This window comes from Perca flavescens, chromosome 9 (assembly GCF_004354835.1).
Source record: "Perca flavescens isolate YP-PL-M2 chromosome 9, PFLA_1.0, whole genome shotgun sequence".
Lineage (NCBI taxonomy): Eukaryota > Metazoa > Chordata > Actinopteri > Perciformes > Percidae > Perca > Perca flavescens.
In genome coordinates this window covers 3,713,628-3,733,626 of record NC_041339.1, presented here as the reverse complement: position 1 = coordinate 3,733,626, position 19,999 = coordinate 3,713,628, and the positions used below count along the sequence as shown (strand labels likewise).

At 40.4% G+C, this 19,999-nt stretch overlaps 1 protein-coding gene across 2 annotated transcripts in view; it reads right to left on the bottom strand.

Moving 5' to 3' along the window:
• osbpl1a (oxysterol binding protein-like 1A) overlaps window positions 1-19,999 on the bottom strand; it is a 29,660-nt gene that overhangs the window by 6,108 nt on the left and 3,553 nt on the right. For both annotated transcript variants that reach the window (XM_028587823.1, XM_028587824.1), the window contains exons 2-23: window positions 19,506-19,636; window positions 19,331-19,416; window positions 19,148-19,222; window positions 18,880-18,991; window positions 18,650-18,735; window positions 17,790-17,934; window positions 16,788-16,855; window positions 16,642-16,686; window positions 15,650-15,723; window positions 15,383-15,446; window positions 15,166-15,267; window positions 14,125-14,253; window positions 13,898-13,979; window positions 12,129-12,235; window positions 8,824-8,986; window positions 4,968-5,151; window positions 3,983-4,058; window positions 2,313-2,447; window positions 1,855-1,952; window positions 1,570-1,752; window positions 556-663; window positions 204-293 (exon numbers count right to left, since the gene is read on the bottom strand). In XM_028587823.1, coding sequence (XP_028443624.1) covers window positions 204-293; window positions 556-663; window positions 1,570-1,752; window positions 1,855-1,952; window positions 2,313-2,447; window positions 3,983-4,058; window positions 4,968-5,151; window positions 8,824-8,986; window positions 12,129-12,235; window positions 13,898-13,979; window positions 14,125-14,253; window positions 15,166-15,267; window positions 15,383-15,446; window positions 15,650-15,723; window positions 16,642-16,686; window positions 16,788-16,855; window positions 17,790-17,934; window positions 18,650-18,735; window positions 18,880-18,991; window positions 19,148-19,222; window positions 19,331-19,416; window positions 19,506-19,629 — 2,336 coding nt within the window. In that variant the 5' untranslated portion in view covers window positions 19,630-19,636. The remainder of the gene's footprint in view (window positions 1-203; window positions 294-555; window positions 664-1,569; window positions 1,753-1,854; window positions 1,953-2,312; window positions 2,448-3,982; window positions 4,059-4,967; window positions 5,152-8,823; window positions 8,987-12,128; window positions 12,236-13,897; window positions 13,980-14,124; window positions 14,254-15,165; window positions 15,268-15,382; window positions 15,447-15,649; window positions 15,724-16,641; window positions 16,687-16,787; window positions 16,856-17,789; window positions 17,935-18,649; window positions 18,736-18,879; window positions 18,992-19,147; window positions 19,223-19,330; window positions 19,417-19,505; window positions 19,637-19,999) is intronic.

Sequence of the window (19,999 nt, the reverse complement as noted above, 5' to 3'; positions counted from 1 at the left end):
TGTTTTGGAAGGCATAAGTCATATAAACTGTATACCAGTGCCATATATTGCAATATGCAAAAAGTATTCACAGAGATGAATAATTCAGTGTGTGTCCACTATTTCCCCTCAACATTCAAGACAAGAATAATAAGTCTGGGTACCAAAGACTACTCATTATTTGAATGACTTTTCAGAACATCATGTGTCAGTGTAAGCCGTACCTTTTATCCAGAATATAGCCTTCTACCTTGTGCAGTTCTTTGCCAAAAAGGCCACACGGTTTGAAATTCAGACAGCACCTTTCACCAGTTCTAGGTGAAAAGAAGAGAAAACCAGCATACAGTATAATCCTCTCACTCTCTGCTGGCTGAGTCATACAAAACTTCCTCATCTGCTCCGTCCATTTTTTCTTGTTGTTCAAACTTCCTCAAATTGTTTATATGAACTGTATCAGACTTGTTCTACTTGATAAATATGCAAAACATGACTCTATAATCTTTAAATAAGCACAGTGTCCAATACATACGTGCAAACATTGTACTTGCTGACTGTGGGTTATTTTGGTCCTCTTACCTGTGGTTGATCACCTCCACATTTCCATACTGCTCGATCCACAGCTGGCCCACGATGATGTTGTGAACGCAACATGTAGGATTTGTCCATGTGTAGGCTTCATTGTACCTGGAGATAAAACAATGACTTAAAAGAGGACCTCTGCCGATTTCACATATCAAAATGTGTTCACTGGAGTACTGCTGCATATGTGAAAACAAGTTCTCTTAAGCCTTTAGACAAGGCAAGGCAGCTTTATTTGTATAGCGCATTTCAGCAAAAAGGCAATTCAAAGTGCTTTACATAAAACATTAAAGAGCAGTTGAAAACGCGTAAAAATATAAAAACAGATGAAATACGAGAATAAAAGTTACAGTGCAGTATAAGAAATGAACAATTGTTTAAAGAGAGGCAGCATAAAAAAGAAAGTTCTTCAGCCTTGATGTAGTGTCTCCAGAGGGAGCTGTGTGAAGTCTGATAAATGACCTCAAGTGATGTCACTTGAGTCAGCGTCGGTTGGGTCTGAATGCTACAAGTCTGGAAATTAAAAGAAATCTGGGGGTGTGGAGACAGAAAGAAGTGAGCTCACCAGACCTCTGTGCCCGCTCCTCATCTCTGCTCGAGGCTAGAGGCTCAAGGTTACATTAGAGTTGCATTGTGGGTAATGTGGGTGCCAGGTTTGGACAAGAAAGAAGAATGTGTGGAAATAAAAAGACGTTATCGCTGGTTCTGCTGCTTTGATTTTTATCTCTTTTTTTCCAGTCAAAAAATGTTAAAGGAGTGCAATGCTAAATCAGTGGAGTACTAAAGTAAAGAAATGTTCAAAATGGTAATGTGTGAAAAAAGTCTACTCATACATAGAACACTAGAAGAGTTACAAACTGATTTGTGTAAACAGTGTCACAGCTCTCATCAATCAGATTTATTTGTCTTTTTAGGAACAGGAAGAGTTGATTGATATTGCATTTTTTAAAGAAAAGATGGTAAAACCCAAAGAATGCCATCTTTTTATTTTAATCAAATAGAAGTTCTTACTTGGGCAGCTCCAGCGTGATGATGCCTTTGGGCTCCGCTTCCACACTCTTGCCCCAGAACTTGAGTTTGGGGTAGATGGATCCATGAAACACAAAGTCTTGCTTCAGGCCCTCGGCGTGGAAGGCGCTGACTGGAGGGTGGTGGCTCACCTGCTCCGATATGAGCCTGAAGCCCAGATCCTCTCTGGGACGCCAGGCATCACAGTGGGAAGCGTTAGAGGACAGTAAGTATTAAAGTATTAAGTGTATAATCAGTGTTGAACAAGTGCTGTATAATCCCACTTACCTGACCAGTTCATAGGTTTCTCCCAGCAGAGGGTTGAATGGTTTACCAGTGCGCTCCCACTGGGAGGCCACAGCGGACACCGCAAACGCAGCCACGCACTGCCAACGGCACATAAGCACACACAAGTCATACACACGCAACACAAAGGTATAATCCAGTTAAAATATGGCTGTACTTGAGACAGTTTTAGTCATTTGCACATGATATGTACAGGATGTTCCAGAGCTGTGGCCAGCCTCAACATCTCCTCATGGCCTCCACATCTTTTGTAGTTTTGATTTAGGTTTACACCTTGCAAAACTCACACACATGCTCTTATTCATCCATACATTCCGTACACCACTGCCTCCTGCCATATCTCCACCCCATCTTATTATACTATTAATTAAATAAATACATTTGGCTTTTGGACATTTTGTGTACCAAGCCTAAGGCGAGTTTGTAACAGAGTGTACTACCTTCATTCTCTCAATAGAGTCTGAGAAGGAGTTGGCCTGGTGGATGAGATAAGTGTGCTCCATGTACTCCGTGAGACGCTGCAAGAAGCTGAGTGGTTCGTTGAAAATCACTGGCATTGTAATCTTGGAGAGTTCCTAAAATTGAAAAGAATGAAAGAGAGTTAAAACGAACCAAGAAAATATTGGTTTTCGAACATGTTGCAGCCTACTAGTGTCTGGATGTCATTTGTACAGTATGTTGCTTTGGAAAAAAAGTGTCTGCCAAATGAATTAATGTACATGTAATGTGGTATCTACTGTAATCTTCTCTGGTGCAAAATATAAAATGACCCTTCACAAAAGTTCAAATATAAGATTAATAAGAATAAAAGGTTTTTGACATTCCATATAAGGATTATGGTGTCTGAGCTCTTTCCTGGTCTAATCTGGAAGTACAGAAATGTACACGGTAATGCTTTACATGCTGCTCAACACATGCTCACAATGGTATACATGCAGGTATGCTGTTTAAAGCTATAGTGCATAGTTTCTGTCTCCCCCGTGAGGAATTCTAAGTGATGAGAACAATTCTGTCGGTGCATCCACATGCCACAAATCGCCGGACGACACCAATTTCTAAACACAGCCATGGTGAGAAATCCAGAGAGAGTTGTGTGGAGCTGATAGTCTTAATTAGCTTTTTGTAGCAACTCATTTGGCAATGGCTTGAATGTAACGGACGTTCATTAATATCAAAAAGTAACGCACTAAAGCTTTGACATGTTCACCATTTAAACCTGCAATAACTAATTGTTTGGCCACTTTGGGGCTGCAGAAGTAAGGGTTAGCCCTGACCACAGCGTTGACCTATTATCACCTTTGACGGTCATATTGCGAGCTTGTTAGCAAACAGTTGTTTATTTACACATCCAGCAGTTAAGGAGGAGTATTATTATTCATTTGGAGACATGTTTCTGTCCACAATTTAAAAAAGTGAGATTTCCATGTCTTTTTTTCTTTTTTTTTTTTTTATAAAGCAGGTTGAGGTGCTATGTAAGTACTGTGAAAGTATCACAATGCTCAATCTACAGAGAATTGCACACATAATTCAGTAATCAGAAACGGTGCCTTTAAACGAGCCCCCGAGACTTCGGTACAGTTGTGTTGTCATAACTATTGTTTATAAAGTGCCACTACAGTGTCGTTACAGTCATTCCCTTTTTGCAATGGCGGCGCAGAGACGCCAAGAGCGCATACGTTCCCATCAGAACAGACTGAACTTTGTTGGGAGGGAGGCTTAAAGAGACAGGCGCTAAATCAATCAGAAGGAGAATACAGGTATATTCAGACAGACAGTATGAGAAAAAGTTGTTTTTTTAACATAAAAGTAGCCTATGTAAACATGTTCTAGTAAAAAAATGCAAGTATAAACCTGAAAATTAAGCATTATATGAGACCTTAAAGTCCAGCATTCACTCTTTTAGCTCTGTTTTGGTCTCTACAAACCCCTGAGCGAAATATCTAAATGCTCCACTATGTTTACCACCTAGTCTCTAACTTTTTCTGTCTGCAGTTTGGTGTTGAGCGGGTAGTGTACAGTGGGTTTATACAGCTTTTTCACTCAAAACAGCTGCGAACGGTACAGCTAGCATGACTAATAAAATAATATAATACATGAACATCATTCTCACCATTCCAATGCAGTTCCTCAGGATACTCCAAATACTGAAGTCATTTCTTGAAAACATTGGTGCAGGTAACCTGGTCCTAGAAACACACACACACACACACACACACACACACACACACACACACACACACACACACACACACACACACACACACACACACACACACACACACACAGTGTTATTACTTATATAAGGTTTGTTTGATACCTTGACTTTGTGCTGGACACTTTTCATTAGAGTAAATAACATATCAGACATATAATAGCTGCAGGCATCATATCTTATTCAAGTGAATATAGTCAACAAAAGCCTGTAATGTATTATGTGACATACTGGAACAAAGCCCAGAGAGAAAATCAACACCGGTACAGTATCAATGGTGGTAAACAGCCTTGGGATCATCCATCAGCACTTATCTAACTGCTCAGTAAGTCCAACAGAAACAACGGACCAACCACGTCAAACTATTTTAAAAGGTTACCAGGTTGGGGTTAAGATAATATACTTAAAATCCCAAGAATATAGTATATAAGCCATGTAAAAAATAACAAGAAGGGTAATATTATAATAAAATTTCGAAATGTATCCAAATAGATCATACTGCAGACCTGATTATTGCATTACACTGTGACCTAATCAAGTTTTAACAGCTCCAACACAGAGCTCACTTTTTTTAATAACCCTCTCTTTCTTTTTCCTTCACCAGTCTGGCCCTGGCTAAATTATTCACACTATAAAGTGGAAAGACCCGAGGGAGGACATAAAAATTTAAAAAAAACAAAGACCGTTCTCTTACAACAGGTTGGGAAATAAAACATCCTGACATGAATGATATACTACAGCAAGAAATAAACTGCAAGAATAGCAGTCTGTTAAGAGGAGAGGAGCACTTTGTTGAGTTTGTTTCTATTGATGAAATTTGGATTAAAGCGGAGAGGGTCAGCGGTCCATTTATGAAACCGTGGGGGCGTACAGCACCGCTGACCTATGCTTTGTGATCCCGTTGGGTTGAGTCTCGTCCTTGTCGCCATGGTGATCCTCCTGGAACATGCCGGTGGGGCTGCTGCAAGGGCTGCTTAATAACATGACAGAGCCTTCGTCCTCGTCCTCGTCAAAGGAACGGCTGGCCACCGTCTCAAAGCCGCTCAGGGAGATCTCCGAGTCCGATTCTGAGATGGACACATGGAGGCAATTCATTCACTTTTCAAATTGGTAGTAAGAGGAAATGTTATAATGATCTGTAAAAGGGTATAACATCAAATTGTTTATTAAAAGTGGGTGGGGAAAGTGAAAGAACAGCGCTTGTCCCTCCCTCATTACCACCACTGAGGTGCCCTTGAGCAAGGCCCTTAACCCCCAACCGCTCCAGTGGAGCTGCTCAGTGGCCAGCAGATCAGAGTGTGGTTGTACTGGGCAGCTTCAGGTATGAATGTGGAACTGTGTGAATGTGATCAGGGCGTTCCTGCAATAGAGAGGCTGCCTCTCAGTGAACCTCCCCTGAATAAATAAGGTAAAATAAAAATAAAAATAAAAAAAAGAGAGATATAATAAGTAAGGGTTAAAGGTACAATGTGTAGGAATTTCTCCCATCTAGCGCTGAGATCAGATATCGCAACCAATTCTCTTGCGCCACGTAGTTCAAAGTACGTATTACAGCTACGGTAGCCTTCACGCTTTTTTCTGATGATGCTGGTTTCTTGCTCTTTTCAATATACGTTTTCTTTTTCTGTAGGAAAAGGAATACTCTTGTTCCCTAAAACACGAAAGGCAGAGCAGTATGTCCTGTATGTCCCTTACGGGCTAACGTATTCCAAGAGGGCGCATGAATATGGAGCGTCTACCCCAGTTCATGCAAATGCAAATGTAAAATGTCAAGCCAATAGGAATACTTGGAATTGATGGTGGTGGTAAATATTCATAAAAAGGACAAGTTTGTGAACGGGCAACACAGATTTTGATAATGACCAACTAAAAACGTTTCACACTGGACCTTTAATGACCAACGCTGTTTCCAATCTCAGGAATTAATGGACGATGGGGAGGCCAACCGGAGTCCATTAATTCCCGATAATGGACCCCTTGAAGTGCATTAACCCCAATAAACATTTTTTAGACAATACATTTATATTTTCATATGTTTTACTATCAAAATCTAAAGTTTTTTTCAAACAATAACTCTCACTGGTAACGCCTGAGGGTTTGACTATTACCTGGAATAATCATTCCCATTCTTAAAGGTTCCTTTGCAATGGAAACGTTGTTTACTGCTCCAGTAAATAGGACAGCGGGCGGTATTTCTAGCCCATTCAGTTCGTTGAACCCTTTGGCTCAGACAGCTACGAGCCAGAAAGCTAACGCTATGCTAGCAAGATTCAAAGTCAATAACATTGCTTATGGTATAAAATCAGTAAATTTGACAGTGTTTAAAAACAAGACAAGCTAGCTTTCCATCCATGTCCCCAAATCAATAAAGACTTTGTCGCAGCCTGAAGTAGAGTGCTGAACAGCGACTGGGATGTGAGATGATCGCTGGGATGCAGTAAAAGTAAGTTCAGAGGGGCAGTATAACTTACTTCTTTTAGCTTGTGTGTTTGTCAGATTTACTGGAACTACGTAGTATGTGTCCCATATCACATTTTAATGGACATCCTACAGCTAATCAGAATTAAGTCTGTGGATATCTTTTAGCATCTGATAATAAAGCCAGTGCCCACACATGCATGATAGCAATTAAACCTCGACAGATCAGCATATCAGGGTCGATATGCTAGCTTAATGCTAGTCTAGCTTTGGCAGACCTTCCTTGACAGCGCTGCGGAGGAGGGTCTGGCTAATCCACACAGCATTCTGGGATAGGAGAAAAAAGTGCTCTGGTTTATTGGCATTGCTTTAAACCAATCACAACCGTCATGGGCGGCACTAAGCACCGGGTGCCGCTGCAAAATAGCCTCAGGAAGGAACTTGTTTTGGTGGAACATGTGTATGTTCCAACCCAGTCTCATGGCAGTTCGTGAAATGGTCACGTAAGTTAATTTGATTTGTGTACACAAACACGTTTATCTCGTTTTTTCGTGATGGTCAGCACGTTTTTTAAACTAATGTATTTCAATGGGAAGCATCTTTCGTGATCACAGCACGAGAAGATGACGTAGCATTAAGAGCGACTACGGTAGAGAGTAGTATGAAAGCCTGAAAATCTGCGTAGAGAGGTTCGTTGGGGGGGTGGATGGGTCAAACAACACAGGACTTTCACCCAGGAGACCGGGGATTGTGTCTCGCGTGTCACGTTTCCTAAACTCAACCATCGCTATCTTATTTTACTAAACCCAACCGTCCCCTTCTTCTTTTCATAAACCCAAACTGTCCCGCTGTATACAGTTATGAAATTGTTGGTATTATAAAAAAACGTGCTCACCATCAGGAAAAAAAAACAAAAAAAAACGTGCTGACCATCACAAAAATAAAACAGTGTTTGTGTACACAAATCAAATAGATTAAATTACGTGACCATTTCACAAACTGCCGTGAGACTGTGCTGTATGTTCAAATGTTGTTTAAGTCGTGCGACAGAAAACTCAGATTGGACAGATAGTCTAGCTAGCTGTCTGGATTTACCCTGCAGAGATCTGAGGAGCAGTTAACCATAGTCCTCACAAATCCACCAGAGGTTAGAATTTTAACACAAAGAAAGAGGAAGGTACCGGACAGACTAGCTTAATGCACATAATGCAGTGTCAGTGTATTCAGTATGTCGGCCAACAAAAAGCAAGAAATTACAGTTCAAAAATGCCAAAATATTTGTCTGTGAGATAATGTTGAAACTGTGTCACCATTTCATGGTTTGTCCACCAGCGAACGGTGACAAGTTAAGTTTTCAACAGTAAAATGTCTCGCTCAGGAAACATCTTGGCCAGGGATCCATATCAAGATTGTTTATGTTAAAAACAAAAGTTACTATTGGCCGATATATTGTTATTGGATTTTTTAAAACTCTCGAGTCAAGTCATATTGTGTTATATATAAATAAAAAAACGGAATTGACTTTAAACTTTACAATATTTAAATGGGTTCAGTCTCAAAAACCCAGTATCATTCGGACTGTAACAACTGTTAAAAGTGAGAAAACATACAAGATATTTTCTCACTTCTACTTTAACATGATTAATGCATTTATTATCTATTTATTTACCTATGTTAGTATACATATACTTTATATACACATTACATATATATATATATATATATATATATATATATATATATTTGTTTGTCGTTTCTGTGATATAATTAATGAATTGTGGACTGCTATAGAAATGAGTAAACAAATCTATAAAATATTATTCATCCAAAATTGTTCACAACAATCATGCTCTGCACCAATCAATGCAGATCTCCCGTGCAGCTCAGCCTCGACACATGCATCTAAACTACCTTTCAACAATAGAACTGGTCACATAAGGTCTCAAGACAATAGCATCAAATTTTGTTGTTACAGATGAAGTTTAAATATATAGAAATAAAAAGAAGTAAGCCTACAAACTCCATTTTCAAAACAATCCTCAAGCATCAGTCAGTTTGAAAATGTTACTGCACCGTGCAGGTTCCTCACTCCAAAACACTCATTCATGTGAAAAGGCTTCAAGTTATTTCAACACAACCAGGCAACACTTGCGCTTACGTCACACTTGAGGAGCGGCAAAACCAAATACCAAAGACATTGACCGGCAGGAGAAAAGTATTCCAGTGTCCTGTAGGTGAATGACAGAGCAGCCGGCGTGAGTGGGAGCTTGTCACAGAATCTCCTGCATCTCCCGAGGGTGTTTGAGAACTTGTCAACTCACCAGACACGGCGTCGTGGAACTCATCTTCGCTGAGGGCGCTCCGCGGCGAGGATCCCTTGACGACGGATTGCTCAAGTTCGTGGTGCTCTGTGGCGAGAGTCTGCAGCGCTTCGGAGAGGATCTTATTCTTCTCGACCTCCTGCTCCAATTTCAGACTGCGCACCTGAGATCGCCACACACAAACACACACACACACACACACACACACACACACACACACACACACACACACACACACACACACACAAAGAAAAAGAAAGAGACTAATCACTCATAGAAACATGTCATCTTCCACATTTGATAACAGACAGTGTTTTCATGGCTACCAACATTTTATTCTGACTCTCATCCCAAACGGAAGAAGGCAAATGTGTGTGACTATCAGTCTGTGATGCAAATTAACAGCACGCTGACTGACTGACTGACTGACTGATCCTCCCATCTGCAGCGTCCTATCATTATCAGACTCACAGAGAGGGACAGAGATGGAGCCGAGAGGGACGAGCCATGTTTATCTGTAATGGAGGACAGCTGCCTTGACGCGGCCATCTCAAATGGCCTGCCAGAGAACAGGATCCCAGCGGAGGAGAGGGGCTCAAATGACGGCTAATGGACTCAGGTATAAACCATTAGCCAAACCTCCCTTTTACACAAGACATTAGTGTTTATAATATGAAGATGTGATAATTTTTCAGCTGCACCTTTATGAACATCTGCTTCCATTCAAAGTCTGACAATGTGTAAATAAATAGTAAGTGTAGAGACCACAAAAAAGGCAGTGTTTTACTGTAGACTGTCAACGAGACAGAAGAGGGACAATTGATGGTAAATGATAATCCACAAGATGGTAACCAGGACCAGAACAGGCGAGGTGACGTGTGGAGAAAGTGCATTTTAATGACAGACTACAGCCATTATTGCAACACACTGAACTTTAAAGAGGAATTTCCTACACTATACAGTGCAATCCAGAGCTGCAGGAGCTTTAAGTGATTCAGTTTATTTCCTTCGCAGACCCCGCTGTTTCAATCATACTGCATACCAATGTGTGTAAACCCCAGATATACTATACAAGTTTGCCTTATTCCTATAGAGACCAGGCCTATTCATGGCGAGAGCTCTGACATCCTGTGCAGCCTTTTAGCGTGCGCACCGCCTTTGCAGATCACAGTTCAAAAGGCTGCACAGCTGGGCGCTCGAGGCCTGGCACAGGTGTAAACCATGAAAGCACTGGCTGTTAAACATTCAAATGCTTCTTTTTCTTTGGCAGTCTCTGGGAACACCAGCAGCTTCTAAATATCCCTGCATCTATGTTGTTTTGTGAGGAAAAAAAAGCTGTGTTAGTGAGCATGAGTGGGAGGAGAAAAGAGGACAGGAAGAAAAGATAAAACATTGTAACTGAGACCGACTTCTGCAAATATCTACTGGTTTTGGCTTTGGAATTTTAACAATTTTGTTCATGTCTTTATGTCCATGTCTATGACTGAAAATGCAGAATGGCTGTGCGTACCCCTTGATTTACATATTCAACTACTCAAGTGTGCGTTCATCACTGCATACAAAGACTGCGCGGTGCATCAAAAGCAGCTGCACTGCTACATATCACTTTGAACAATCAGCATTGGAGCAGATTGTAATTCTTATTGTGATGGTATGTTCGTAAATTATTCTGGTTCAGAAAGTGCTGCCAGTGCACCATAACTGTGATTGGTCATTATGCAAAATGCAAAACACTCTCACTCTTGGATTAGTGCTGTTAAACTAAGTGTTACATAACCGCTGTTCATGTTTACAGTATGGCACTAATGCAAATTCACTACTTGCCTGAAAGAATTCTGTATCCAACAGAATTACACTGAGCTTTAAGTTTACAAGCCACACAAAACCTCAGCAGGGCAGCCAGAGCCTCCTGCGCTAAAAGCCAGAAATGGATCTTATTATCTGAATCACCGTGTAAACGCTCTGTTTAGTCAAATGCTGTTCTAAGTTTGACATTATTACAGTATTGATGTACAGGGTTGGCACTTGCTGTGTGCTATAAGAGGTGCCATCTATCTTTCTTCCTGGAGCGATGTAATCTATCCGCTGAATCCTTCCATTATAATCAAATCCATTGAATCACACACAAAGAAAAAAAAAAACATCTGACAGCTTGTAATCACTGCGCACCACTGGCTGCTTGGCTGCTTTCATAAGGAGGTGTGAATTGTGTCGCTGCTTTCTTATGAAACATGTTCTGTTTTTACATCTTATTCATTAAAGAAAAAAAAACTATACACTATATACCCGAGGGTCACGGATTGTAAGGATCCGGTTGATTACGGCATTTATAGTCTGCACGTTTTTTTCAAAGGGTTAGGTCACTCAAATCAAAAAGAATGTATAATAAGAATGTATAATATAGGAATATTTTTTTCTTACTCAGCCCTCAGTTACACTTGAAACACTCTGTGAAACACACTATGTGTCTTTGCAGAAGCAATTGAGTTGGCAGCAAAAGTTTCAAAGCTGAATATCTTTAAATATCGGCACATATCATTTGAGTGAACCTTTTTTATTGAACTTTTATTTACCTGGGAAAGTCATAGCCAAGGAGGGTTTTGTACAGTAGATAAGCATGAACCAATTAATGTTACGATGGGTGTGTAAGGATGGCCAAATGACCGGAGGAATAAACAGACGGACAATGACTGTCCGTGGTGTGTTTTTGGAAGAGGCATTTGAGCAAACCGGACAGCAGAGTGATGTGGAGCATCAAGCTTCTGGAGTGCACTCTTGCACTCGTCACCATAGTCTTACACAGGGGCGTCAAACATACGGCTCGTGGGCACAGAACCGGCCCGCCAAACGGTCCAATCAGGGCCACTGGATGACTTTGCAAAGAGTGAAAAATTGCAGAGAAGTGATTGATTCGAATTCCAAATTTACCACTTTAATCTCAGAGAATATCCGAGTTCTTTTTCTCTTAATATTACCCCTCTCTCCCAGGTCCGTAACATTGTTTTCTTCTTCCTACATCTGCCAACATCAAGCTGACAAGAAACTCTGTGGCAGATACAGTTTCTGATCTTTCTGGAGTAGTTTACTTGTATGGCCCACTTGAGATCAAAATACGGGTATGTGGCCAGCGAACTAAAATGAGTTCAACACCCCTGGTCTAACATGAGAAGTATTGTCTTATATCGGTGTTCTGCTATGGGTTGCGGGGAGTAAAATGCTGAAAGTCAATGGTACAACTTGACCAATAGCTGATAACAGGCATTCACACAACGACACAAATCTGTCCTGGGGAAGCTGACACGTACCCCTTCCTGTCTGGAGAGGAGGCTGAGACAGACACTGAGACTGGAACTGGTCTCCCTGGACAACTCACAGATTTCTTGCAATTTCTGCGGCAGGGTGGAGGGAAACCCTGAGGGGACAAACGCATCGATGAAAAACCATTAGCACAGAGTAATGAGTGAAATGGAAAAAACTTAAACAAGCTGCTTAAAAAGCAGAAGAAACTAACATGAAGGTCAAGCTGTTTAGTGTTCATTTTGTCTCATGCTCTCAAGCGAGCCTCAGAAACAGATGGTGCGGAAAACTCTTAATTATGAGGATTTCAGACGTCAGTCTATCAATACTGTGCATTTAAATCTGCCTGCAATGCGTCATTTTAATCTTACAGTTTTCATTTCCACTCTCGACTCATTCGGCAACAATTAATAATAACTGCACACTATGAAGAATCATTAGGACCAATAAATACATAATTCCTCATTTACAAAGCATTGTTCCCACATTAATACTTAATTAATAATTATTTTGTAATTTATAAACAGTTATACATGTTTTATTCTTAATTAATAAGCTCATCAATATTGTGTTTAATGATTGTTTTTTTTATGGTTATAGATTCAGCATTTCTAAATTAAGTATATTATCAATTACAAACCAGTTTTTAGGAGTTTATACAGACTTTATATATAGAGGAGCTTATTAATCAAGAACAAAACATTTATAAATGACATACTAATGTGTATTAATTAGGAACAATGCTTTATAGAGAGGCAAAGTCCCTCCCCTTCCGGTGGACCGCCATGGGACCTTAATTCGGAATAAATATGAGCGATGGTGAACGGGGAAAGACAAATAATGATCCCGTTTGAATTGAGCCATGAATTACAGATATGATGTTCATCAGTTTAAAATATGGTTTTGCAAGTTAAGAAAGTCTCAGTTTATTGTTAAACTGTTGAAGTATAAGACTAATTTTCATCTGCAGTCCTTAGGCAGGTGACATAGGACTAGCATAGAGACAGCCAGCAGTCATACAGCACTCATTCGCTAAAATTAAAAAGGTACACATAATGGTGACACATACAGTACATTGACAAAAACAAACAAACAAAAATATAATGACAAAGACATTATTCATCCACTTCTATACTGCATTCAATTTAACAGTGAAAGTGTATGGGTGATGAAATGTGTGACAGATAAAAGTGAGTGCATCTCTGGTTTTCTAGAAGCCACTGTGTTAAGTGAGTTTTAAAGGTGTTGAATGTAGGACACTCTCTTATTGGGAGGGGCAAGCTATTCCAGAGTTTACCTCCTATTATTGCCAATACATTTTGTCCAGACACAACACATCAGGTAAAATGGCGTTACATGGGTTGTGCGCTAAGCCGGCGAGTGAGCCGAGCATGTAGCGATGTAGTTCGCTGAGCGGTTTCGCGCTAAACTAAGTGGTACCACGTCAAACCTACGGCAAACTGAGACTTTCTTCGGTTGAAAAATGATCCTTTAAATTGACGTACATCATATTTGTAATCCATGGCTCAATTCAAACGGGATCAAAAAATAATGTGTCTCTCCCCGTACACTACCATGTATATTTGAATTATTAAGGTCCCATGAGGTTCAACGGAAGGGGAGGGACTTCGCCTCTCTATAAATGATGAAGTATTTACACATACTTAACTAATGCTTCAGTCCATTGCAGTGTGTAGTTATTATAAAGTGTTACTTGAGGTTTCTCCTCTGTTACGTGTATTACAATTTATAGAAAACAAAACTTAATTGCCAATACTTTCTGCCAGCTCGTCACTTTTCAGCATGGACAGGAAAGCTTCCACTCCCTCCTCCAGTTTCCTCTGGCTGGCCTCGGCTGCCTGGTTTCAGAGAGAGGAGAGGAGACCGCAGATGAACAAAAGCAGCGCAGGGCGGGAGGACCGGAGAGCTTTCTGGCACAGCACAAACACTCCGGATCAGTAATCTGACAAGCTGATTATGGATTTTTTTTGTGTGTACAGCCACCTGTAGTGAGTCGTTTAGCTCCCCGAGCGAAATCCCTTCCTCCTCCTCCTCGTCCTTCTCGCTGCCCTGCTCTTGGGAGCAGTAGTGTGTGCTGTAAGCTGAGTGCTCTTCCAGTGCGTCCAGCCATGCCTGCAAAAAGAAAAAAAACGTTATTGATTTCTCTGAAAAGCATGACCATGGAAATATAAGCTTCTACTTTAATTTCAAGAGTTTTTGAGATACTGACGTCCAAAGTTTTCAACCTAAATACCGTAGCAAAACTTAGAAAAGTTCTTTTTTATTGGTCAAAATAACAGACACACTGAAGAAGGTATTGATGATGCTCAAACATGAAAGGAAAGCTGTCACAGGTCGGACTCGAACCCTGGACCTTCTGCATTGAGCCTCTATATACTGTACCAGCCACGCAAATAAAACATTTTAAAATTGAGAACTCATCATTTTTTATCTTAACAAGTGTCTGATTCAGGGGCGGGGCTAGAAGGGGGGCACTCCATAGGCTAGAGTGCTGTACATCTGACAATTGTGATTTCCACTGGATCAGAGTACTGATCACTTGGCTGCCTGTTCTGTCAACCTTCGCAGCCCTTGTCACATGACCAATCAATGTTTCCATGGTGACTATCCAAAATTCGGATACCATGGAACCATCACTGGAATTTTCTTTTTTTAAAGTGGCAGACTGAGCTTATAAAAAAATGTGTATTTGGATATACAATTTCTTTAAAATAAAAACAAAGTGACATTAAAAATGAATGTGATATTTTATGTGATGTTTCATTTAGCAGAATTACATTGTTGTGTTATATCCTATCCAATAGTTCCTATATTTCTAAGCAGATTTTCTATGCTGCATTCTAATAAAAATGGAGCTTGCTTGGTTCTCGTGTGTTCATTCTGAGATTGGTGCTTTACAGGTGGAACATTCAAGAACCAAGTTAGAGCGTGACTTTTAAGATAAAGCCTGTTCAATTAATGCATACAAGTAAAAATAGACCTAGACAAAATGTTAGTAACAGCCACAGGAGACATTAAACATACTTTTCTCGTTGCCTCTGGGTCGGTTTTAGGGGATACTTTGAAGTGATGCACGCTGTCATCGAAGCACTTGACGGTAAAAAAGCAGCTGTCTTTGGCTCGGACCTGGAAACAATGACATCAAAAACATTCGGTGGTGCAAAAGTTATACTCAGCCAAACTCAACACGGCGGTAAAAAAAAAAAAAAAAAAAAAAAGGGGAGTAATTATTTACGCTTACCAAACACTGAGCATGTGTGAGGGACTTGCAGCTTTGTCTTCTGACGTTGGCATCTGCATCTGACCTGCATGACGGAGACAGAGGCGAGGGCTTTTCTTTTGCGGACTTACTTCAACGTTTGACACAATGACACATTTTCAATCCTGTCACTTCCAGCACCTCTCTAATCAAAAGTGTGCAGTACTTTCATTTATCTGGTGCTGTCATCTTATCACGTGTCCGATTCAAGGAGCACAAGCATAGCCAAGGTGAGTGACGGCGACCTACTGTTTGGAGTACCAGGATAAAACCCCATCCTGAACCACGACCCAGTAGGAGCGCCAGCCAAAAAATCTGGAGCTCTGCGGGATGAAGCACAAGAGAAGAATCAGCGGTCTGATTTTCAATGGTTTCTAATATTATTCAGTGTGCTCTGATTTCAATGGTGGCATAATTTATGTTATTTTATCATTAGTTTAGTGTAATAATAATAATAAGTAATTCATTAGTTTATAAATTTAGATAGCTTATACTTTGTCAATTGTTAATAATTGTTTTGTAAATCTATAAACATTATTTGGATGCTATTATGAAGTTGCAACGAATCCTTATACAAATTCGTTGTTAATTAATTAATAAGTGGTTTGTAAAAGCATCAAGTAACATTCATTTGGCCCCATTACATATTGTTTTTGTGATCTATAAAAGATATTATTATTTGATTATGTGTGCACTGTTAACCCACTGTTAACCCTCCCTCAAGTCTGACCCATTTTCAAAAAGTTTCTATATCACAAATTTGGGTTTCTTTCAATCAAATTGTCAATAACATGGATGGTTCCACTTTTTCACAAGTAACATAAATGATCAGTTCACTACTTTCATTGAATTTGAGTGTTTTGAAAAAAAATTGAGAAAAGAAAATTGAAAAACGTGACAAAAATGTTGGAAAACGCATAAAAAAACGTGGGGAAAAACCAAAAAAAGTCCAAAAAAGCACATAAAAAAAAAAAAAAAAACGACAAAAACATCGGAAAAAATGACCTAAAATTTCGATGAAAGAGACCAAAACGTTGGGAAACGTGACAAAAACATCGAAAAAAAGTGACAAAAACATCGGGAAGGAGGCCAAAACGTTAAAAAAAAGTTTGAATTTGATATTCTGACCTAGAAAAAAAAAAACTTGCATGGTCGATGATAGGACAACACAAGGGTTATTAGCTGTAATGCACACTGTAGCGTTCTCTCAGCCAGCACACAGAATCATTCCCAGACTTCACCTTCCAGAGGAGTCCCTCGTACTTCTTGACATGGCGGGTCACACCCTGCAAGGAAAACAGATGAGAAACACAAAGGAAGTCAAAAACAAATCACAGAACAAATCAAAAATAACTTTAAGGAAGCCGACTATCAGCTGGGCACTCACTCGATGACCGTTGCCCTCGAGGATCAGTTTGATTGCTGTATCACTAGCCAGGTCAAACGCTGTCTGGCCTGTGAGTTATGATGGGCACACGAGACAAGTGGGGCTTTAGAACAACAGAACACACATAAACAAAGGGAGAAATATACTGCTGGTATTCAAAAGGTCAGTGACAACTGTTATACATTTCAAGCAGTAACATCCAAACCAGCCCCAGCTTGTGCCTCTCATGTAATCCTAGTTTTTACATTTCTTACATTGGTAATCACGTTTGATTCACAGACATAACCACAGCGTTGGTAAAAAATAATCAGATGTTAAACTGAATTACTGCAGAGATGTCAGCTGCTATTACTGTCTGGGTGAAGGAATGGAGACGGTGTGAAATGAGTCAAAACTTAAAGCTATAGTGCGTAGTTTCTGTCGGCCACGTGAGGAATTCTAAGTAATAACAACAAAACTGTCGGCGCGTCCTCATGATACAAGCCTTCCGTGATCGCGCATGCGCCCCCATGTAAGGGATGTTTATTAATATCAAAAAGTTACGCACTAAAGCTTTAACACCAGAGGAAATATGTTTTAGTACAAGCAGCTGTCTTAGAAAAATGTGGAGATGTCTGATTTGTTAAAGGATAATGCTGGAGTTAATTGATGTCTTCGTGGACCTCAAAGGAGGTCAATGGCACAGAGAAATATGCTATATCAAGTTCTGGCTACACAGGCAATACTTGTTAGTAGGATCAATTCATTGTTGGTTTTCATGGGAATATGGGCATAGTAGCCTACAAAGCTACATAGTAGTAAAAGCACAGTGTATTCAAAACCATTACTGATGGCTGCATTCCACTTAGGAGAGGCCCTGGTATTGTGCATGCTGACTCACTGAAAGAGCTTACTGGGTAACTTGATGAAATTGAGCCATTGTTAAGGTTATCAACTTCAGCTGTGCTTTTCCTACTATGACAAGTCAAAACGTCTGCTGTGAGAAAGGTCCATAAGTCTTACCTTTCTTGTTCTTGATGTTGGGGCTGGCTCCACTTTTGAGCAGCTTCAGGGCACACTGCTTCTGGCCTCGATAGGCTGCCGAGTGCAGCGGAGTGTTACCCAGCAGGTCTGTGCAGTTGATGTCTGGGGTCTTCTTCCTGCTGAGCTGCAGCGAACACACGGGACAAAAACAAATGGGTTGTCTGTTGCCAAATGTCCCGCGGGCCTTTATTATTTAGCTAAAAACTCTTTGATTTCTCACTCTGTGTCCAAGAGCTGGAATATTTAAGGCTGCTCAAAACTTTCCTGTCAGTGTCCCTTTTTTTTTTTTTTTCAGAGCCGTTTCCTAATGAGGTTTTCATGGACAATTGTGTTGTTGTCACTGAGATTTGAAGGCCGTAGTCGACGGTATACCTGTCTGGACTTGTAAATATGTGGTGATATCTGAGAGTATATCATGCTAACATGCTAACACAGTGACAAACAAAGTGACAGGCTGACATTGCCATGCCTATAGCTCTGCCGCTAGCGTGGCTAATAAATCTGAATTGAATTTAACACATAGAAACAGTGTTGTAGTCAAGTCACCAACTGTTGAGTCCGAGTCCGGTCTCGAGTCCGAATCACCAAAGAAGAGTCTGAGTCGAGTCCGAGTCGAGTCACGAGTCCAGAGAATAGCGACTCGAGTCAGACTCAAGTTTAAGTCCAGGACTCGAGTACTCCATCAGTGCATAGAAATATTCCCTTTTACCACCATAGTAACTGAAGAAATTAGCCCAGGTTAGCAGAGGACTTTCCACACTATTATTGGTCGAAATGTTTCCGACTTCCACTCGATGTCTTTGGCAGTATTTGAGCAGGTATCAGCATCTGGCACTCACCAGCTGAGTGAGAGTCGACATGTCTCCTTCTCGTGCAGCTTCCAAAAGTTCCTCCTCCAGTTTCCTCTCCTCCGTTCTCTCGGCCGCTGGGATCAGTAGAGCGATGCGATTTACAAGAGAAAATGGAGGATGATTTTACAATCTGTACATTATATAAACAACTTGTATGTAGACTGAGACATTTATTTTATTTTTTCCGTGAAATTAGATACACAACGCGTCTCCCTCACCTTCTAACATGCTTCTGATCTCGGCATTTTGAGTGACATCTTTGGGAATCTGTGCTGTCCCATTGATGACAGTAGCACATGCATCATAGTGCAGCAGCAGCATGACAACCTCCTGATCAATATGTGATTGATTGATTGATTGGTTGATTGAAAGACTGACTGAATGGATGAATAAATGCATGCACAAAACCATACTATCAACAAAGAGACGAGAAGAGCAGAGAGAAACTAAAAATCGGAATGGTAAATAGAAGATGCATTGAGATACCTTTCTTCCTGTGAAGGCGGCTTTGTGCAGCGGTGTGTCTCCAACATTATTGGGCAAGTTAACATCCGCCCCAGCCTGCAGGGGGTAACAACAGATGGGCAACACACACCTGTTAGCCATTACTTGAAATCTAAAACAATCTTTTTTTTATAATAATATTTTTTTTTTTTTAATAAACCCTACTTTTAGTAATTCCTCCACCACATCTTTGTGTCCAAAGTAACAGGCCAAGTGAAGAGGCGTCCATCCCAGGTTAAATTTCCTCTTACCTGAGAAAACAGGTTCATACTGCGTTACACCACACACACACACACAATCATTTGAAATGTTTTTTTTTCGTAAAGTGTTACTCATGTACCTCTGCAGTTTATGTTGATGTGCGTCTCTTCCTTTATCTTGGACATGAGGAGCCTCTGAACGCCTGGCAGATCCCCGTTCCGGGCGAACAGCAGGAACTGCTCCTCTGGCTCCAGCTCCTCCATGGACCCCCTGCAGAGGAAACGCAGGAAAGAAGCAGCGACGGCGCAAAAAGATGCTTTTTATTTCTGTGACTCAACTGTATTAAAAAGATGCTTTCAGAAGGACACGTGCACCGACTCTCTGAAAAGAAACCCAGTGTCTATAGGAAGTTTAGGCTTATTACTAATCATTTAGAGCTAAATCGCAAGAAAGCTGATGAGCCTGTAGGTTTCTCTGTAGAGGCAATTAGGCACTGAGAAAAAAAAACACTTGTATGTATGTATGTATGTATGTATGTATGTATGTATGTATGTATATTTCATCCATATACATACATACATACATACATCCATATATATATATACTGTATATATATATATATGGATGGAAAAC